At 39.1% G+C, this 19,323-nt stretch overlaps 1 protein-coding gene across 1 annotated transcript in view; it reads right to left on the bottom strand.

Annotated features, from left to right (window-relative positions):
- LOC111977959 (CUB and sushi domain-containing protein 1-like) overlaps positions 1-16,412 on the bottom strand; it is a 638,095-nt gene extending 621,683 nt beyond the window's left edge. Inside the window, exon 1 of the mRNA XM_070448606.1 lies at positions 16,085-16,412. Within this exon, the coding sequence (XP_070304707.1) occupies positions 16,085-16,151 (67 nt within the window). The 5' untranslated portion in view covers positions 16,152-16,412. The remainder of the gene's footprint in view (positions 1-16,084) is intronic.
- Positions 16,413-19,323: the final 2,911 nt, after the last annotated feature.

Raw genomic sequence — 19,323 nt, 5'->3', positions numbered from 1 at the left:
CAAAGAATTATCCAGAACACCACAGTTTTTTATCACGTGATGATTCTTACCTGTTGATACTTAGCAGACTATGTGTAGAGAGAGAGACTCTGCAGTTTCTATTTAGTTGACGCGACAGTATGACTACTGTAAGATGTACCAAATTAAAATGCTGGGTGAAGCCTTTAAAGATAATTATACATCCTTAGAAGTTGTCAGAAAGTTGACAACCAATTGTTACGTCTATGGTCTTTCCTAAACAGCCAATGATCTAAAGTTTTCAGTCTCTAATGTCACATGCATGACGCTGGAGAGACGAAGCAGGTACGGGAAGTCAAACATTTAATATTGAACGGACATGGAATGAGACAGGAACAGCGTCAGCAAACGAGTAATACAGACAAAAAATTGTTAATGCAGCAGCAGGGAACAGAGCAAGGGAACTGACAAATATAGGGGAGGTAATAAACAGGTGATGAGTGAGTCCAGGTGAATCCAATACCGCTGATGCGCGTGATGAGGGAAGGTAGGTGTGCGCCCTCAAGCGCCGGGGGGGGGAGCGGGAGCAGACGTGACACTCTAATACTCCATTGCTATTTGCTCATTCAGGTAAGCTAAACACAAAGTATAATGTCCAATACTGATGGCTGTAATTGCAGCAGGGGTAAACACATTGATGTAAATGTACATTAGGCCAAGCATCATTAATGAGAACTTTTTGATGAGACTGATAGATTTAGGGAAAATCACCAGAATTTTGTTGGGTGTGATTATGWTTCTCTCACTGACTACGTATTGCAGAACAGCTAAAGCTGTTAAGTGCATGAGTTAATGGGCTATCTACATTTTGCTCAATTATTTCCTTCATTCAAATCAGATGTCTACAGTATTCTCTTCCCATTTTACCAAATAAATTATTTATTTTCACTGAGCCACTTTCTGCAGTGCAATCAGAATGGGTGAGATAATCACATTTTCAGTTAAAAATTACAATTTCCTGTATGTGTTCTTTTATGCTGTATTTTTGGAAAGACGTAGGCCTACGACTTGTAAGGAAGAGGGATTTGATCTCTAAATATGTTGCTTATTAAACTTAATCTAATGTTTGTTAAATATGTTTTTCTTCTTGAATTCTTTTTTAAAGTGCTGATTTTAGCCAATATGCTACTGAAAGTGATCAACTTTGATTTAGCTAGATAGTCACTGATATCTGTGACATTACTGACAAAACCACTTTTACGCAAAAAATACTTTGATGTGTCTAATATGATTCTAACATTGTTCCACGCAGGTTGTAAAATTTAATCAGCTATTCACAAAGCACAAGATATTAGCTAGTACTGTCTAATAGCTATAGATAGCTATCACAAATTAGTCTGGATTCATCACACTTGATTCTCAACCTCATTTTCTTTCTCACGTTCTGATGTCACTCAAGAAGTGCTAGCACACTGCCTTATTAGGAAACGCAGCCACCTGTTGGTAACGTTTAGCCAATTATAGGAGAGGTCATGAGAATTTCTTCATATCTGACTAGTTAAGAGGATTCTAAAGGAGAGGTTAAGAGAACCTCTTCATATCTGACTAGTTAGGAGGACTCTAAAGGCTAAACAATCGTTATACAGTTTGTCTTACTCCTAAATATACTGTAGGCCTGCATCTATATTTCATACATTTCTACTCTTCTGGAGTAAGCCTACTTTGAACATATTTATGGATGAACAGCTGTGTGGACATGCCCAGTCGTAGCTCATAGAAAAGTTTATGCCCAAACAGGTATAATTTGTAGGTCCGGCGTAGAGTACATTTTGCGTTGGACATAGAGTTACGACCCACTTACAACCAACTGGAGCAACCGGCCCCAGCAAAGTCACATGAGAATTCAGGTAAACATTGTTCTTCATTGTTCTTGTGTTTAATATGCACCCTGGGCTTCACCCCCCTGGGTTTACCATACACTGAATCTCAAAATAGACCAAAGGAAAAATAATGCATATGAAATAGAATTACAATATTCTTACAGAACTATAGCATCTACCTCTACCAATGAGACTTCCCATCAGGGCCTCATAACCCTTTGAACATGTCCATAGTTATCCATAGTTATAAAGGGTTATCCATAAATAACCTGAGTGATAACATGTATTAAGTAGGCCTAGCCTRTATCTCCCTGTCAGGAATGGTTTTGCATCTATCAACAGTAAACCTAGTGCCGATAAGTTTTTCCTGGTCTTTTGTTATGTTTTTCCATGTAGCAATGTTGATTCTTTTGAATGCTGACCATTCTTATGATGCATGACTGCATCATCATGCATATTATCTGTATGCCTTAAGTGTGTTACTGAAGCCTCAAAACAACTGTAACCTGGTGCAAGGACGGTCCATCTCTTATCTGGTCAAGGAGCTATAATATTGCTCACCACTGGAGCCTTGATGCCAAAGCACCTCCATTCCAACCACTGAGATGACATTGACTGTGGGACATTTCACAATTCCCAGTGGTTATTTCAGAAATCAMAGTCCATTTAAAGCCAATTAAATATGATCGCAACAGTAGAGTATTCCTCCACCACACAACCACCACAAAGAACTGCACTCACGCGGCAATGTAAAGAACCGCCCCAGGTGGTAAGGGTAGGYAACAACACGTCTGCCACGCTGATCCTACTTAGTCCCCTCCTGTACTCCCTGTTCACCCACGACTACGTGGCCTAACACGACTCCAACACCATCAAGTTTGCTGACGACACAACAGTGCTACCACATCACCAATGACCTACCGACAACGATGAGACAGCCTATAGGGAGGAGGTCAGAGAACTGGCCGTGTGGTGCCAGGACAACAACCTCTCCCTCAATGTAAGACAAAGAAGCTGATCGTGGACTACAGGAAAAGGAGGGCCGAACAGGTCCCCACTAACGTCAAAGTGGCTGTAGTGGAGCGGGTCGAGAGTTTCAAGTAGAGGTCGACCGATTATGATTTTTCAATACCGATACCGATTATTGGAGGACAAAAAAAGCCGATACTGATTAATCGGCCGATTTTTTAAATTTATTTTTTTATAATGTTTTATATATATATATATATCATACACACACACACATTTTTGTAATATTGACAATTGCAACAATACTGAATGAACAATGAACACTTTTATTTTTAACTTAATATAATACATAAATACACACACACACACCACAGCTCTGAAGTGACAATGATACTGAAGAGTCTGCTTAGGAGACAAATACTCTCAACTGTTTAATAAAAATGGAGTTTAATTTACTCTGTGATGAATGTTGAAAACAAAAACTGTAATTTCTATATGCAGGAAATCCTATTTTAATAATGGGCATGGTAAGAATTGCGACGACCAAAGTGCGAGTCATAATTCCCATGCACTTCTAGCAAAATCTGAAAAGCGGGTTCCTTCATTTATTCCAATAGCAATATTTTTAGATTCAATTAAAATAAGGTCTGTTTTTCGTGTAGGCTTACACCACCTTGCCAATTTTATAACTGTGTAGATATCCATAGGACAAGAGTACTCTGATATATTTAGCCAATTTGGCTAAATATAAGCGAAGATCAAAAAAAATTGTAAAGTGGAATTTATGAAATATGTGACAAACGTTACCTTATCCTAGTGAAGATATTAGGCGACGTATCAAAACGTCGAGGCGGTTTAAAGCCTGCACGAATCACAGACCTTATTTGAAGTAGATCAAGACATTCTATGAAGAACATGAACGGTAAAATAACGAAGGAACCCCTTTCAAGTTCACGCCGCAAGTTATTACAGGAATTATAACGCGTCGACTATTTCTCTTCTAAACCATATACCTTTGACTAATCCGAGAAACTATCACCTCGAAAACAAACGTTTATTTCCGTTCCGTATTTTTACTCTAACGGGTGGCATCCATGAGTCTAAATATTCCTGTTACATTGCACAACCTTCAATGTTATGTCATAATTACGTAAAATTCTGGCAAATTAGTTCGCAAAAAGGCCAGGCGGCCCAAACTGTTGCATATACCCTGACTCTGCGTGCAATGAACGCAAGACGAAATGACACAATTTACACCTGGTTATATTGCCTGCCAACCTGGATTTCTTTTAGTACTAAATAGTGCAGGTTTTAAAAATATATACTTGTGTATTGATTTTTAAGAAAGGCATTGATGTTTATGTGTCAATACACATTGGAGCAATGACATCATTGATTGATTGTTTTTTATAAGATAAGTTTAATGCTAGCTAGCAATTTACCTTAGCTTACTGCATTCGCGTAACAGGCAGGCTTCCTCGTGGAGTGCAATGTAATCAGGTGTTAGAGTTAACTAGATTGGAAGATTGCAAAGATTGGATCCCCGAGTTGACCAAGGTAAAAATCTGTCGAGGCAGAACGTTCCTAGGCCGTCATTGAAAATTAAGAATGTGTTCTTAACTGACTTGCCTAGTTAAATAAAGATTAAATAAAGGTGTAAAAAAATATATATATATATATATATCGGCAAATCGGCGCCCAAAAATACCGATTTCCGATTGTTATGAAAACTTTAAATCGGCCCCGATTAATCGGCCATTCCGATTAATCGGTCGACCTCYAGTTTCAAGTTCCTTGGTGTCCACATAACCAGCGAACTATCATGGTCCAAACACCAAGACAGTTGTGAAGACCCCCTCAGGAGACTGAAAAGATTTAGCATGGGTCCCCAGATCCTCAAAAAGTTCTACAGCTRCACCATCGAGAGCATCCTGACTGGTTGCATCACCGCCTGGTATGGCAACTGCTCGGAATCTGACCGTAATGTGCTAYAGAGGGTAGTGTGTACGGCCCAGTACATCACTGGGGCCAAGCTTCCTGCCATCCAGGACCTATATAATAGGCGGTGTCAGAGTAAAGCCCATAAAATTGTCAGAGACTCCAGGCACCCAAGTCATAGACTGTTTTCTCTGCTACCGCACGGCAAGCGGTACCGGCGCGCCAAGTCTAGGACCAAAAGTCTCCTTAACAGCCTCTACCTCCAAACCATAAGACTGCTGAACAATTAATCAAATGACTCGGTACCGGTACCCCCTGTATATAGCCTCGTTATTGTTATTTTATAGTTACTTTTTATTATTTTTTTTACATTAGTTTGTTTGGTAAATATTTTCTTAACTCTTCTTGAACTGCACTGTTGGTTAAGGGCTTGTAAGTAAGCATTTCACGTAAGGTCTAYACTTGTTGTATTCAGCGCATGTGACAAATAACRTTTGATTTGATTTGAGCAGTACACAGAGTCTGTAGAAATTATTGACATATCCATTTTAAATGCYCTACATTTCTCCTCTGAAAATCAGAGTAGCCTACATAACCATTTTAATTGACATATACCATACATCCCGATAATCACCAAACGGGAGRGAACAACTTCAACATTTCAATATCATCCCTAAACTGTGCCAACCAGCCACTAAATTTAAATGCATATTTTTGGAGTTTTAAGCCATCCAGCCTTTCTTTTATTCTGCCTCTGATTTCAATAACCTTAAAATCACATTAAAAGATGAAAAATGCAACACAATTTCTGCTGACYCTGTCTGCTTTGAAATGCAAATGGCTTATTGGTTATATATAGCTATAGTTTCCATCCAAATGGCAACAGATTTTCATGGAAGTATTCTACAATCCGCATAAAGAAAATGTKAATTTTCCCACCAGGGATGTGTTTCCACCAAACTGACTTGTTGCGTAAAGAAAATCAGTGCGTGATGACGTAGTGCACACAATGTACTTTTTTGCTTATGTTTTCATGCACTGAATAAAAATCWAAAATTCAATGTTTTCCAWTGCATTTTCAACTCTACTGATAGTTTTGTCACAACTGTTGCATTAAATAGCAAATGTGCCTACTCTGGTCTTGGYACGTGTGCTCTATCCAACAGCTCGCAGATACAGTGCGGGTAGGCTGTGCGAGTAGGCTCATCTACATGATGAGATGATTATGGATAAGAGTGAGAATATTTCTTTTGTGAAACGGCAGTCAAGCAACGATCATCATGTCATCAGAATAAGACCCTCAATATTTATTAGAAAGGCGCATCAAGCTCATCACCATGCACTTCCACCACCCTGTGAAGTTCCTCATAATTTATTTCATCTGCAGACTAAAAAACTGCATGGTTTCCCGAGTCGTAGTTGGAGGACCACACACCATATCATCGCGTGACTCCAAGTTTAATTTGATATGATATTATTATATCAATATTTGWGCATGAAGGTGTTTCCACCGCCATTCTCGCATAATAAATTTTATCGACACCAAAAGATCCCACCATGTTGAACAAACAAATKATCTGCATTTATAAAATTGTACTAAAACATCTGTTTCCATCACAGGTGTCGTGATTTTAGATTTTTTTTTCGGTATTACTTGACTTGCACAACTGTCAATGGAAACGTGGTTTATAAGAGGGGTCTTTTAAATGCATAAGTGGGCCTCGAACCTAGTGCCCAAAGAAGTGAAATAACTGGACAGGGAACAATTTTCGAAGTCACAAAACTCTCCATTTKCCTTGTGTGGGAAATGAGGTGGCTGTCACAAACTCCAAATAAAAGATTCTGCTGCCACATAGCGCCAGCTGTCTGCTAAATAATTGATGCTTTTGGCTCTCAACTTTGCATCCGTCTGTCTAATCAATATTTTTCAATGGAAAGTGTATACAGTGCCTTACGAAAGTATTCACCCCMCTTGGCATTTTTCCTATTTTGTTGCCTTACAACCTGGAATTAAAATAGATTTTTTGAGGGGTTGTATCATTTGATTTACACAACATGCCTACCACTTTTAAGATGTAAAATATTCTTTATTGTGAAACAAACAAGAAATAAGACAAAAAACAGAGAACTTGAGCATGCATAACTATTCACCCCCCCAAAGTCAATACTTTGTAGAGCCACCTTTTGCCGCAATTACAGCTGCAAGTCTCTTTGGATATGTCTCTATAAGCTTGGCACATCTAGCCACTGGGAGTTTTGCCCTTTCTTCAATGCAAAACTGCTCTGGCTTCTTCAAGTTGGATGAGTTCCTGCTGGTATACAGCAATCTTTAAGTCATACCACAGATTCTCAATTGGATTGAGACTAGGCCTGGGCTTTGACTAGGCCATTCTAAGACATTTAAATGTTTCCCCTTAAACCACTTGAGTGTTGCTTTAGCAGTATGCTTAGGGTCATTGTCCTGCTGGAAGGTGAACCTCTGTCCCAGTCTCAAATCTCTGGAAGACTGAAACAGGTTTCCATCAATAATTTCCCTGTGTTTAGCACCATCCATCATTCCTTCAATTCTGACCAGTTTCCCAGTCCCTGCCGATGAAAAACATCCCCACAGCATGATGCTGCCACCACCATGCTTCACTGTGGGGATGGGTCTTCGGGGTGATGAGAGGTGTTGGGTTTGTGCCAGATATAGCGTTTTCCTTGATGGCCAAAAAGCTAAATTTTAGTCTCATCTGACCAGAGTACCTTCTTCCATATGTTTGGGGAGTCTCCCACATGCCTTTTGACGAACACCAAACGTGTTTGCTTGTTTTTGTCTTTCAGCAATGGCTTTTTTTCTGGCCACTCTTCCGTAAAGCCCAGCTCTGTGGAGTGTACGGTTTAAAGTGGTCCTATGGACAGATACTCCAATCTCCACTGTGGAGCTTTGCAGCTCCTTCAGGGTTATCTTTCGCCTCTTTGTTGCCTCTCTGATTAATGCCCTCCTTGCCTGGTTCGTAAGTTTTGGTGGGCGGCCCTCTCTTGGCAGGTTTGTTGTGGTGCCATATTCTTTCAATTTTTTAATAATGGATTTAATGGTGCTCCTTGGGATGTTCAAAGTTTCAGATTTTTTTTTATAAGCCAACCCTGATCTGTACTTCTCCACAACTTTGTCCCTGACTTGTTTGGAAAGCTCCTTGGTCTTCATGGTGCCGCTTGCTTGGTGGTGCCCCTTGATTAGTGGCGTTGCAGACTCTGGGGCCTTTCAGAACAGGTGTATATATACTGAGATCATGTGACAGATCATGTAACACTTAGATTGCACACGGGTGGACTTTATTTAACTAATTATGTGACTTCTGAAGGTAATTGGTTGCACCAGATCTTATTTAGGTGCATCATAGCAAAGGGGGTGAATACATATGCACGGACCACTTTTCYGTTTTGTATTTTTTCGCATTTTTGAAACAAGTTTTTTTYCCCATTTCACTTCACCAATTTGGACTATTTTGTGTRTGTCCATTACATAAAATCCAAATAAAAATCWATTTAAATTACAGATTGTAATGCAACAAAACAGGAAAAACGCCAAGATGGGTGAATACTTTTGCAAAGCACTGTAACTATGAATAGGAATCTATTTTACTGATTACACAATATAGAGTCTAAAATGGCATGGACAGCTATGCATCTTGCCTCTTCTAAGAATTGTAGATTATTTTAATAATTTACATGTTTTTCCTTGTAAAACAATTATATGTGCATGCTCCAGAATCAGTCACAAAACTCAAAGTAGTTAGTATACATATGTGTAAAAAGCACCATCAATAAACTACATGTATAGCCTTTGTTTTATAGTAAGTTTGCTAAGTTTGTCTTGAAGAGTGCCATATTAGAAGAAATACTATTATACAAAATAGCAGGCAGTAAAGATTCAATAGAGTTTCATGAGTGTTCATGCTGATGCAAGCACACAACTGATTCACTAGCTCCATGGCGGATATGGCAAGACATCTCTTTGAAATGTAGGTTAGAGCTCTACAAAACTATCTGAACCATGCCCAATCAAGTCTATTTGTACATAGACTATAGCCATAAACAGGAAAATATCCAGTTTCTACATTCAAGAAACAAAAATGAGGTAAAGGACTGACGCTACATTTCTGATCATGGCAATATTTCTGCTTAATTAGGCCGTTTCACAATTCAAACAGGTCAGTCTTGTTTCAATAAAAAAAGTGCCTTTCTATGACTGCACTCCCTCCCCATCAATGTCTAGATTCTAGAATGTCACATTTGCATGCAAGGTTTGTGGTCTGACGGATTCACAATGTCTTGTAGTTAAGCAACGACTCTATCATCTAATTGTCACCATGAATCTGCCTTGGACAATCAAACATGCACAAGATGGCCTGTATTATGTTGGTAAATTAAGTTACCACCCTGCTTGTATTACAACCCCGCACCCTGCCTTGGTGCAACTAGGCGTTTACAGTAATTTCACCTTTGTTTACAATATCAATACACTTAAAAGTTTTAAGCATATACTGGCAAATAATTGCATCAAATTGATTTTTAAGATGTTCCCTACATACAGTGCCTTCAGGAAGTATTCATAGCCCTTGACGTATTCCACATTTTGTTACAGCCCGAATTCAAAATGGATTAAATCGATTTTCATTCTCACCCATCTACACACAATAACCCATAATGACAAAGTTAATTTTGGGGGGGAGGGAATGTTTGCACATTTATTGATAATTAAATTCCAAAATATCTAATTTACATAAGTATTCACACCCCTGAGTCAATACATGTTAAAAACACCTTTGGTAGCGATTGCAGCTGCGAGTCTTTCTGGGTAAGACTCTGACAGCTTACTTTGCACACTTGGATTGTACAATATTTGCACATTTATTATTTTCATAATTCTTCAAACTCGGTAAAATTGGTTGATGATCATTGCTAGACAACCATTTTCAAGTCTTGCCATAGATTTTAAAGCAGATTTAAGTCAAACCTGTAACTCGCCCACTCAGGAACATTCACTGTGTTCTTGATAAGCAACTCGTGTCGATTTGGCCTTGTTTTAGGTTATTGTCCTGCTGAAAGGTGAATACATATCCCAGTGTCTGGTGGAAAGCAGACTGAAACAGTTTTTCAGGTTTAGCCTGTRCTTAGCTCCATTCAGTTTCTTTTTTTAACCTGAAAAACTCCCCAGTCCTTGACGATTACAAGCATACCCATAACATGATGCAGCCACYACTATGCTTGAAAATATGGATACTCAGTAATGTGTTGTATTGGATTTGTATTTCTCAAAAAGTGCACATTACTTTAGTGCCTTGTTGCAAACAGGATACATGTTTTGGAATTCCTCTTTTTCACTCTGTCAATTAGGTTAATATTGTGGAGTAACTACAATGACGTTGATCCTATCACAGTCAATAAACTCTGTAACTGTTTTAAAGTCACCATTAGCCTCATGGTGAAATCCCTGAGCGGTTTCCTTCCTCTCCGGCAACTGAGTTAGGAAGGATGCCTGTATCTTTGTAGTGACTGGGTAAATTGATACATACCATCCAAAGTATAATTAAAAAGTTCACCATGCTCAAAGGGATATTCAATATCTACATTTTTTGTTTGACCTAAACTCAGCAAAAAAAGAAAGGTCCCTTTTTCAGGACCCTGTCTTTCAAAGATAATTCGTAAAAATCCAAATAACTTACTTCACAGATCTTCATTGTAAAGGGTTTAAACTCTGTTTCCCATGCTTGTTCAATGAACCATAAACAATTAATGAACATGCACCTGTGGAACGGTCGTTAAGACACTACAGCTTACAGACGGTAGGCAATTAAGGTCACAGTTATGAAAACTGATGACACTAAAGAGGCCTTTCTACTGACTCTGAAAAACACATCTGCATGAACGTGCCTTAGGCATGCTGCAAKGAGGCATGAGGACTGCAGATGTGGTCATGGCAATAAATTGCTATTTCCGTACTGTGAGACGCCTAAGACAGYGCTACAGGGAGACATGACGGACAGCTGATTGTCCTCGCAGTGGCAGATCACTTGTAACAACACCTGCACAGGATCGGTACATCCGAACATCACACCTGCGGGACAGGTACAGGATGGCAACAACAACTGCCCGAGTTACACCAGGAACGCACAATCCCTCCATCAGTGCTCAGACTATCCGCAATAGGCTGAGAGAGGCTGGACTGAGTGCTTATAGGCCTGTTGTAAGGCAGGTCCTCACCAGACATCACCGGCAACAACGTCGACTATGGGCACAAACCCACCGTTGCTGGACCAGACAGGACTGGCAAAAAGTGCTCTTCACTGACGAGTCGCGGTTTTGTCTCACCAGGGGTGATGGTCGGATTCACGTTTATTGTCGAAGGGATGAGCGTTACACCGAGGCCTGTACTCTGGAGCGGGATCGATTTGGAGGTGGAGGGTCCGTCATGGTCTGGGGCGRTGTGTCACAGCATCATYGGRCTGAGCTTGTTGTCATTGCAGGAAATCTCAACGCTGTGCGTTACAGGGAAGACATCCTCCTCCCTCATGTGGTACCCTTCCTGCAGGCTCATCCTGACATGACCCTCCAGCATGACAATGCCACCAGCCATACTGCTCGTTCTGTGCATGATTTCCTGCAAGACAGGAATGTCAGAGCCCGGATCTCAATCCCATTGAGCACGTCGGGCCCTGATGGATCAGATGGTGAGGGCTAGGACCATTCCCCCCAGAAATGTCTGGGAACTTTCAGGTGCCTTGGTGGAAGAGTGGGGTGACATCTCATASCAAGAACTGGCAAATCTGGTGCAGTCCATGAGGAGGAGATGCACTGCAGTACTTAATGCAGCTGGTGGCCACACCAGATATTGACTGTTACTTTTGATTTTGATCCCCCTTTGTTCAGGGACACATTATTAMATTTCTGCYTGTCACATGTCTGTGGAACTTGTTCAGTTTATGTCTCAGTTGTTGAATMTTGTTATGTTCATACAAATATTTACACATGTTRAGTTTGCTGAAAATAAATGCAGTTGACAGTGAAAAGACGTTTCTTTTTTTGCTGAGTTTATTTACCTATAGGTGCCCTTCTTTGCGAGGCATTGGAAAACCTTTGTGGTCTTTGTGGCTGAATCTGTGTTTGAAATTCACTGCTCGACCGAGGGACCTTACAGATAATTCATTATATGTGTGTGGTACAGAGATGATGTAGACATTCAAAAATAATKTATTACTGCACACAGTGAGTCCATGCAACTTACTATGTGACTTGTTAAGCAAATGTTTACTCCTGAACATAWTTAGGCTTGCCATAACAAAGGGATTGAATACTTATTGACTCAAGACACTTCAGCTTATCATTTGAATACATTTGTAAACATTTCAAAATACGTAATACCACTTTGACATTATGGGGTGTTGTGTGTCTGTAGGCCAGTGACAAAAGATATAAATGTAATCTTAAATTCAGGCCATAACACAACAACATTTGGAAAAMGTCAATGGGTGTGAATACTTTCTGAAGGCACTGTATCTCTACCGTCATCATAGGGTCTCAATCTGTGCATTCTGGTCTACAGAATAAGGCAAACAGTTGAGACTAGAATTTTTGTGAATCAGGGAACTCACTTTCTATCCTAAAGGTTAAATTAATAAACACATGTATTTGTTAACCATAAACTTATTATTGGCATTACAATGACATAGGTCTGAAATGTGTACGGTGCATTCTATTAGAATAATCTATAACATCCTGCATGATAAAAAAAGATTAATTAGGCCATGTCYGCCCAAAGTCCCCACATGACTTTGAGATGCAGCATTGTCATTAACTCTGATGGCACAGCTGTGACAAAACAAATGTTTCTTTCACAAGCCTGGGAACCACTGAAAATGCCTGCAGCATTGTTAATTCCTCTGGAAATCGTATCACTCAAAACTAAATATTATTGGAGTTGAAAAACTAGTGTTTGACGTATGATTCATGCACATTAGGTCCCTCTCTGCAGAAAGTAGAGGCTTCATATGAATATATCARGCTGGCTAAATGAGTACCAGGTATATTACATCCTGATGCCTAGTCACCTTAACCCTATACATATCTACCTTTATCACGCCCGTATCCCTGCACATTGTAAATATGGTACTGACTGACCCYGTATATATTATGCTTGCTTACTTTCTCGTGTTCTTATTATTATATATTGTGTGCTTTTGTTCTACCTTATGTMATTTTTAATAGTACATTGTTATTGATTACTGCATTGTTGGGTTTAGAGCTGCTAGAAAGGCATTTCACTGTACAGTACTTGTGCATATGACATTGAAACTTGAAGAACTTGAAAACCAATGCTGTAATGAAGGTAAAAGACTGAATAATCTAATGGCAACTGCYTTGCCGGCGCAATGCCACTTTGTCCAAGCGACTCCTAAACTCGTTCTTTAACAGTATCCCATGACGAAGGATGCTAGCCTAATGTAAGAGGAGGTCATCACCAGTGGTGGAAAAAGTACTCAATTTTCATACTTGAGTAAAAGATATGTTAACAGAAAATGACTCAMGTAAAAGTGAGTCACCYAGTAAGATACTACTTGAGTAAAAGTCTAAAAGTATTTGGTTTTAAATATACTTAAGTATCAAAAGTAAATGGAATTGCTACAATATACTTAAGTATTAAAAGTTCAAGTATAAATAATTTCAAATTCCTTATATTAAGCAAACCAGATGGGACAGTTTTTATAATTTTTTATTATTGATGGATAGCCAAGGGCACACTCCACCACTCAGACATAATTTACAAACAAAGCATGTGTGTTAGGTGAGTCTGCCAGATCAGAGGCAGTAGGTATGACCAGGGATGTTCTCTTGATGAGTGCATGAATTGAACCATTTTCCTGTCAAAATGTAACGATTACTTTTGGGTGTCAGGGAAAATGTATGGAGTAAAAAGTATATTATTTTCTTTAGGAATGTAGTGAAGTAAAAGTTGGCAAAAATATAAAAAATAAAGTACAGATACCCCAAAAACCTACTTAATTAGTACTTTAAAGTATTTTTTACTTAAGTACTTTACACCAYTGGCCATCACAAAGTCTTACTGAGTCCAACAAAAATCTTTGACCTCTGTCATTGTGCCATTTCAAACCAGATTCTTACGATGAGTATAAACCACTTGKACTAAGTTCTCTGTTTCTATGGAAATGCCAGCTGCACTACATAAAGTGACCAGCACAGGAGAGACTASGACAATTGCTGCATCAAAAAAACATCTGCAAGTTAGTCTGTGATGGGTGCGTTCCGAAGAATGCTTAATTAAATTATATCTAGAAGAATTGGATGTGATCAAAGTATTGCGAGAGTCAGTGGAAGTTGTCCTTATGGCCCGTATATGCATCTAGAATCCACTTGAGTRTCAGCACAAACATGGGACCTTGCCTAATATGGCTAAAGGATTGGGTGGGTGTGGGTGGGAGTTATGATGAAACTGCACTTCACTATCAATTGTGGGTCACAATATTATTAATTGGAGTCTGGGGTTCACCCKTTGCCAGGAGGTAGGCCTATGACCTGTAAGCGTGCTGAGGGTGTTGTGTTCAGAGGTTCAGACACTCCTCAGTTTAGAAACATATAGCCTGTGTTGCACATGGGGATGTGAAACTTACACCTCAGACTGAAGTGTCCCCACTTGTGTCTCTGAATGACTAGTGTTCTGTGTGGCGCGACTGGTAAAACGCTTTGGGAAGGCTAGCAAGGCAGAGGTCCTCGGTTTGAGCCTCGCTGTGAGACGAATCCATAAAAGTGGTACTCGCTAGGCAAGCAGTGTGATGTCCTTTATGCCCGCATGTGCAATTCCATGGCCTTACTACTTAAGACAAACATTGAGTGAATATATAGGCTGCTACAGAACAATTGTCATACACAAACAGCAATAGTCATAGTCATATGCTGCTAAGCCTGCTATRTAACAGTCTGTTGTCAAAACGGCCTAGTTTTAATGACATAAGTGATACAATGTTGAATCACTTGTGTCAATAATTAAATATTCAGATGTTACAACAAACTATGCAGTGAGCCTCCCTTGTCAACACGTGTTCCATAAGGTTTTCCCAGGATTAACGTTGGATGTTAGGGTAGACTGTAGCAATTTAAATTGCCTATGAACCTGAATTTGAGGCATGTSATTATCATTACTGTCTATTGTCAGAACAACATTGGAATGCACATCTGGTTCAGAAATGCGTAGCAGCCAGCTAGCTAYGACCACAGATGCTACTGATATATATTCAATATTCAACACTGGCCACTGTAGTCGACGATAGACATAGTCTTGAACTTATGATCAATATTGTATCTCACTCTACCCCCAACCCCCTCCCCTCTTCAGTACTGGTTCCCCCTTCAATTACAGTACATCTACGTGATTGAAACTGACATTTTAAGAGGCATTACAAAGAAAACGACACTGATGATAGCCTATTTGCCAAGTTACCAACGTGTTTTCCTTACTAGCAATATTCATGAACCATTACAAATATTCACAAATTGCCCATCATTGTACTTCTGTGGTTTACCATTAAAAGATAGAGACATTATTTAAACTAAATTACATGAAAGTACATATGTGATCAATAAAAACGAATCTTTAGGAACCAAAACAGTTTCAAATAAGAAGTACACACATGTCCAATAGGCCTACATGATTAATCCAATAATGGCAATGAAAAGTACATGAGAATTAAAACCACTGGTATAATCATGAAGGGATTGTTTTACAATCCATGGTGAAAGAACAATAAATAACAGTCTGATAACAAATCATTAATTTGGCTAGTGGAGGAATATTAATGGCAATGATGGCCTCCACAGAGATTTCATGATYAGGCTAAAGTGACACAAGCCTGTGCCATTGTTTCTTTCACACGAATGTGGCTTTTTAAAACACTTAAAACCATTGGAGGGCACGGTCACTTGTCAGAGGAGAAATAAAATGCTCATAAAGGCGCTATTGATGAGGCACTTGTGCAACGGCATGCCAGTCTCTCTCGGGAAATGCAAGAATGAGACCGACGTCAGGTTTCAGTCAAAAGCATATATAAAAACTGAAATTATGCCCAAATTATAATTTATCAATAGACTACCATGAAAAGACACAATAAATTGTCACCGTCATTCATCAGGCGTTTAATCACTGTAGGCTAATTGAGAAAYGTTTTGGCTCTGGATATATTGCATACATGCAAGTTTTTCTCAAACTATTAAACGTGAGATTAGACGTATGACACAGTCACATCTCTATAGAGCAAACCCCACATATGGAAAGGATTTTAACTTACCGTTAGCTGCGGTRATCAGACATGCAAAAATAAGCAGGGTATGCTTAAATTTCCCCATCGCAGTCATGTTCGTTGTTATTCCACGCAGCCCCCGGTTTCTTGGGTTTTGTTCAACGATCAAAAAAATACATAGAGATCCAGCTTTGGCAAGAAGATGTGACGCCTATGGTGCAGGGATTCGCCTATATTAGCTCTCATRTCATCAAGAAATGCTACTGCAGAGATACGAGATTGTCGAGCAGAGACCCAAATAGGTTTCCTTGATCCAAGGATAGACAGAATGTGTACTGTTGGCTACTACGAGATTGCAAGAGAGGGAAGAGTAGAGGGAGCCTGTATCCAACAAAAAGAGTTGGACTCAACCATCATATACAGCCTGGTCTCATAGAGTAGACGTAATACAGTAATTGTAAATCCGAGACACTCAAATTAGTATTATGTTACATTTGGTATGGTTACATAAGACAGAAGGCTGCTTAAGGCAAAAACTAAAGTAGGGTGGTCGGTCGGGGTGGACTTGTAGACATGTGACGTGAATGTCTAGCAACTTAAAGGTTGTGTGTTAAATATCATCACGGACAACTTTTGCATTTTAGCTAATTAGCTACTTTACAACTACTTACAATTTTCTTTACAACTACTTAGCATGTTATCTAACCCTCCCCCTAACCCTTTAACTTAACGACAAACCTTAAGCCTAACCTTAACCCCTGGCAAATGTTATTGTTAGCCACCTAGCTAACGTTTGCCCCACAAATTGGAGTTCGTAACATATCATACATTTTGCAAATTCGTAACATAGTGTATAGATTGCAATTGATAACATATTTTACGAGAAGGATGATGGACATACACAACTGAATACATACCTCACGAAACTTAACATTTCATACTCATTGGAGTGTCTCCGAATTATATTTACTGTGTTACATCTACTCCTGAGTCCAGGTTGCCATATATGWTACAAGGGAATTTAGAATCAATCTGAGTGCCTGTACTGCAACTTTGAGACTGGTAGCATACCACCACTCTGAAGAAGCACCTACACAGGTGCAAATGCATCAAATTCAGTGAAACGCATGTTAACACTGTAATATCACCTACTAGACCAAGAGATTAATGATTGACAGACAATGTGACCAAGAGAAGGAAAATGTGAACATGTTTTAAATTGATATTTTCTATGTTTCTGCTTTACACGAACCCTAGGAATTAAACCAATTTCACAAGATCACACCTGTAGGGTGCTTCACMCATTATAAAATCAAATCAAATTAATATGCAAGCGATTGTTGCGTGTAGCCTTTGTTTATTGGTGTAGCCCAGTATGTAAGCAGAGTGGGAACACCACTGCTTTATAATCAGAAATGTAACACTGCATTCTTATCATCACTCTCCAACTAGCACCAATGCTCTGTTCCCTCCATTTTGGTTGGAAGCCTACAAAGACATACATAGACATTATGATGTGGTTAATGAAATATGTTTCACAATTGCACTTTGGTTTCAGAAGGTGTGAATGACTCCTGCATAAAGCTGAAATTCCCTTAAGATGGATGTCTACTTGCATCTATTTGATTATAAAGTAACCTAAATGATCTGGTTTGCTGTATTGGGAGAAAAAATATATAATTTTTATGGACAGGTAACTAATGGAAGAAAGCTTGTCATCAAACCTTTCAAAACATCAAATTTCTATTCACTGTATAAAACATGTTCAAATAGGATAGAACACAATATGTGTTCAGTTGTGCACATGTTCATTAAGCCTACATACAACAAAAAATATTCAGTCATTGCCAAAATAGAAAGTCTAAAATGGTAAGTCCAGCTGTTTTCTGTTAACTGCGTCATGTACATTGGACAGCATCACACTAAAGTAAAACGTGTGACTCTGCTGCCATCTAGTGAAAATGAAYACATGGCCAGTATACTGAATGTTCCCGAAGTCCACAATAGTTTAAAGACAAATAATATAGTTTTCACTCCAATAAAGATTTACAATTACAAACGATCAAGGGCCTACACAAACAAGAGTTTTGGTGAGATTTAGAAGTACATTTTTAGAGGAGAAAATGAAAATGTCTWTAACAAACACGAACAAATAGGTAGATCTATTGTCTATTCTGAATGTGGCATTCCTCTCTCCCTCTTCATAGTAATTGGCTGAAAGGACTGAATTAGAGATCAATGTGGGTGGGGAGATTTTCTGTGGCTCTACACTAATTTGAATGACAAAATTCACTGAGCTGAAAATTAGAACTGATTAACAGTGAAATTGATATTTCTGTATAATCTGCAAGGTCTAAGTATGCCATCGTGCATATTTAATTGAGGAATTAATGAATTGGCCATTCAGTGAACCACGATTGAGTGATGAGTAAATCATGCCAGAGATCTGAACACTTGCTAAAGCCTATGCTTTAGTTCAGTGGGATAACAAAGTACACTGAACAAAAATATCAAACAAAGTGTTGGTCCCATGTTTCATGAGCTGAAATAAACAATCCCAGAAATGTTCGATACGCCMAAAAAAGCTTATTTCTCTCAAATTTTGTGCACAAATGTGTTTACATCTGCGTTGGTAAGCATTTCTCCTTTGCCAAGATATTTGATCCACCTGGCAGGTGTGGCATATCAAGAARCTGATTAAACAGCATGGTCATTACACAGGTGCACCTTGTGCTGGGGACAATAAAAGACCACTCTAAAATGTGCAGTTTTGTCACACAACACAATGCAACAAGTTTTGAGGGAGCGTGCAATTGACATGCTGACTGCAGGAATGTCCACCAGAGCTGTTGCCAGAGAATTKAATGTTCATTTCTCTACCATAAGCCGTCTCCTACTTTGTTTAAGAGAATTTGGCAGTACCTCTAACCAGCCTCCCAACTGCAGACCACATGTATGGCGTTGTGTGGGCGAGCGGTTTGCTGATGTCAATGCATTTTTTAAAGGTATCTGTGACCAAACAATGCATATCTGTATTCCCAGTCATATGAAATCCATAGATTAGGGCCWAATGAATGTATTTAAATTGACTGATTTCCTTATATGAAATGTAACTCGGTAAAATCAATGAAATTGTTGCATGTTGCGTTTTTAATATTTTTGTTCAGTATATAATGGCAGGTGAAAGGGATTCAGCCCCAGTTGGTCACAATAGCAATCGTGTTTTCTTTCCAACAGTGTTTGCAATTCTGTATACTACCTTTAAATATTGCAAGCCAAAATTCTAC

The sequence above is a fragment of the Salvelinus sp. IW2-2015 genome, linkage group LG18, assembly GCF_002910315.2.
Source record: "Salvelinus sp. IW2-2015 linkage group LG18, ASM291031v2, whole genome shotgun sequence".
NCBI lineage: Eukaryota > Metazoa > Chordata > Actinopteri > Salmoniformes > Salmonidae > Salvelinus > Salvelinus sp. IW2-2015.
The sequence above is the reverse complement of the archived record's forward strand: the minus strand, read 5'-3'. Positions and strand labels throughout refer to the sequence as shown.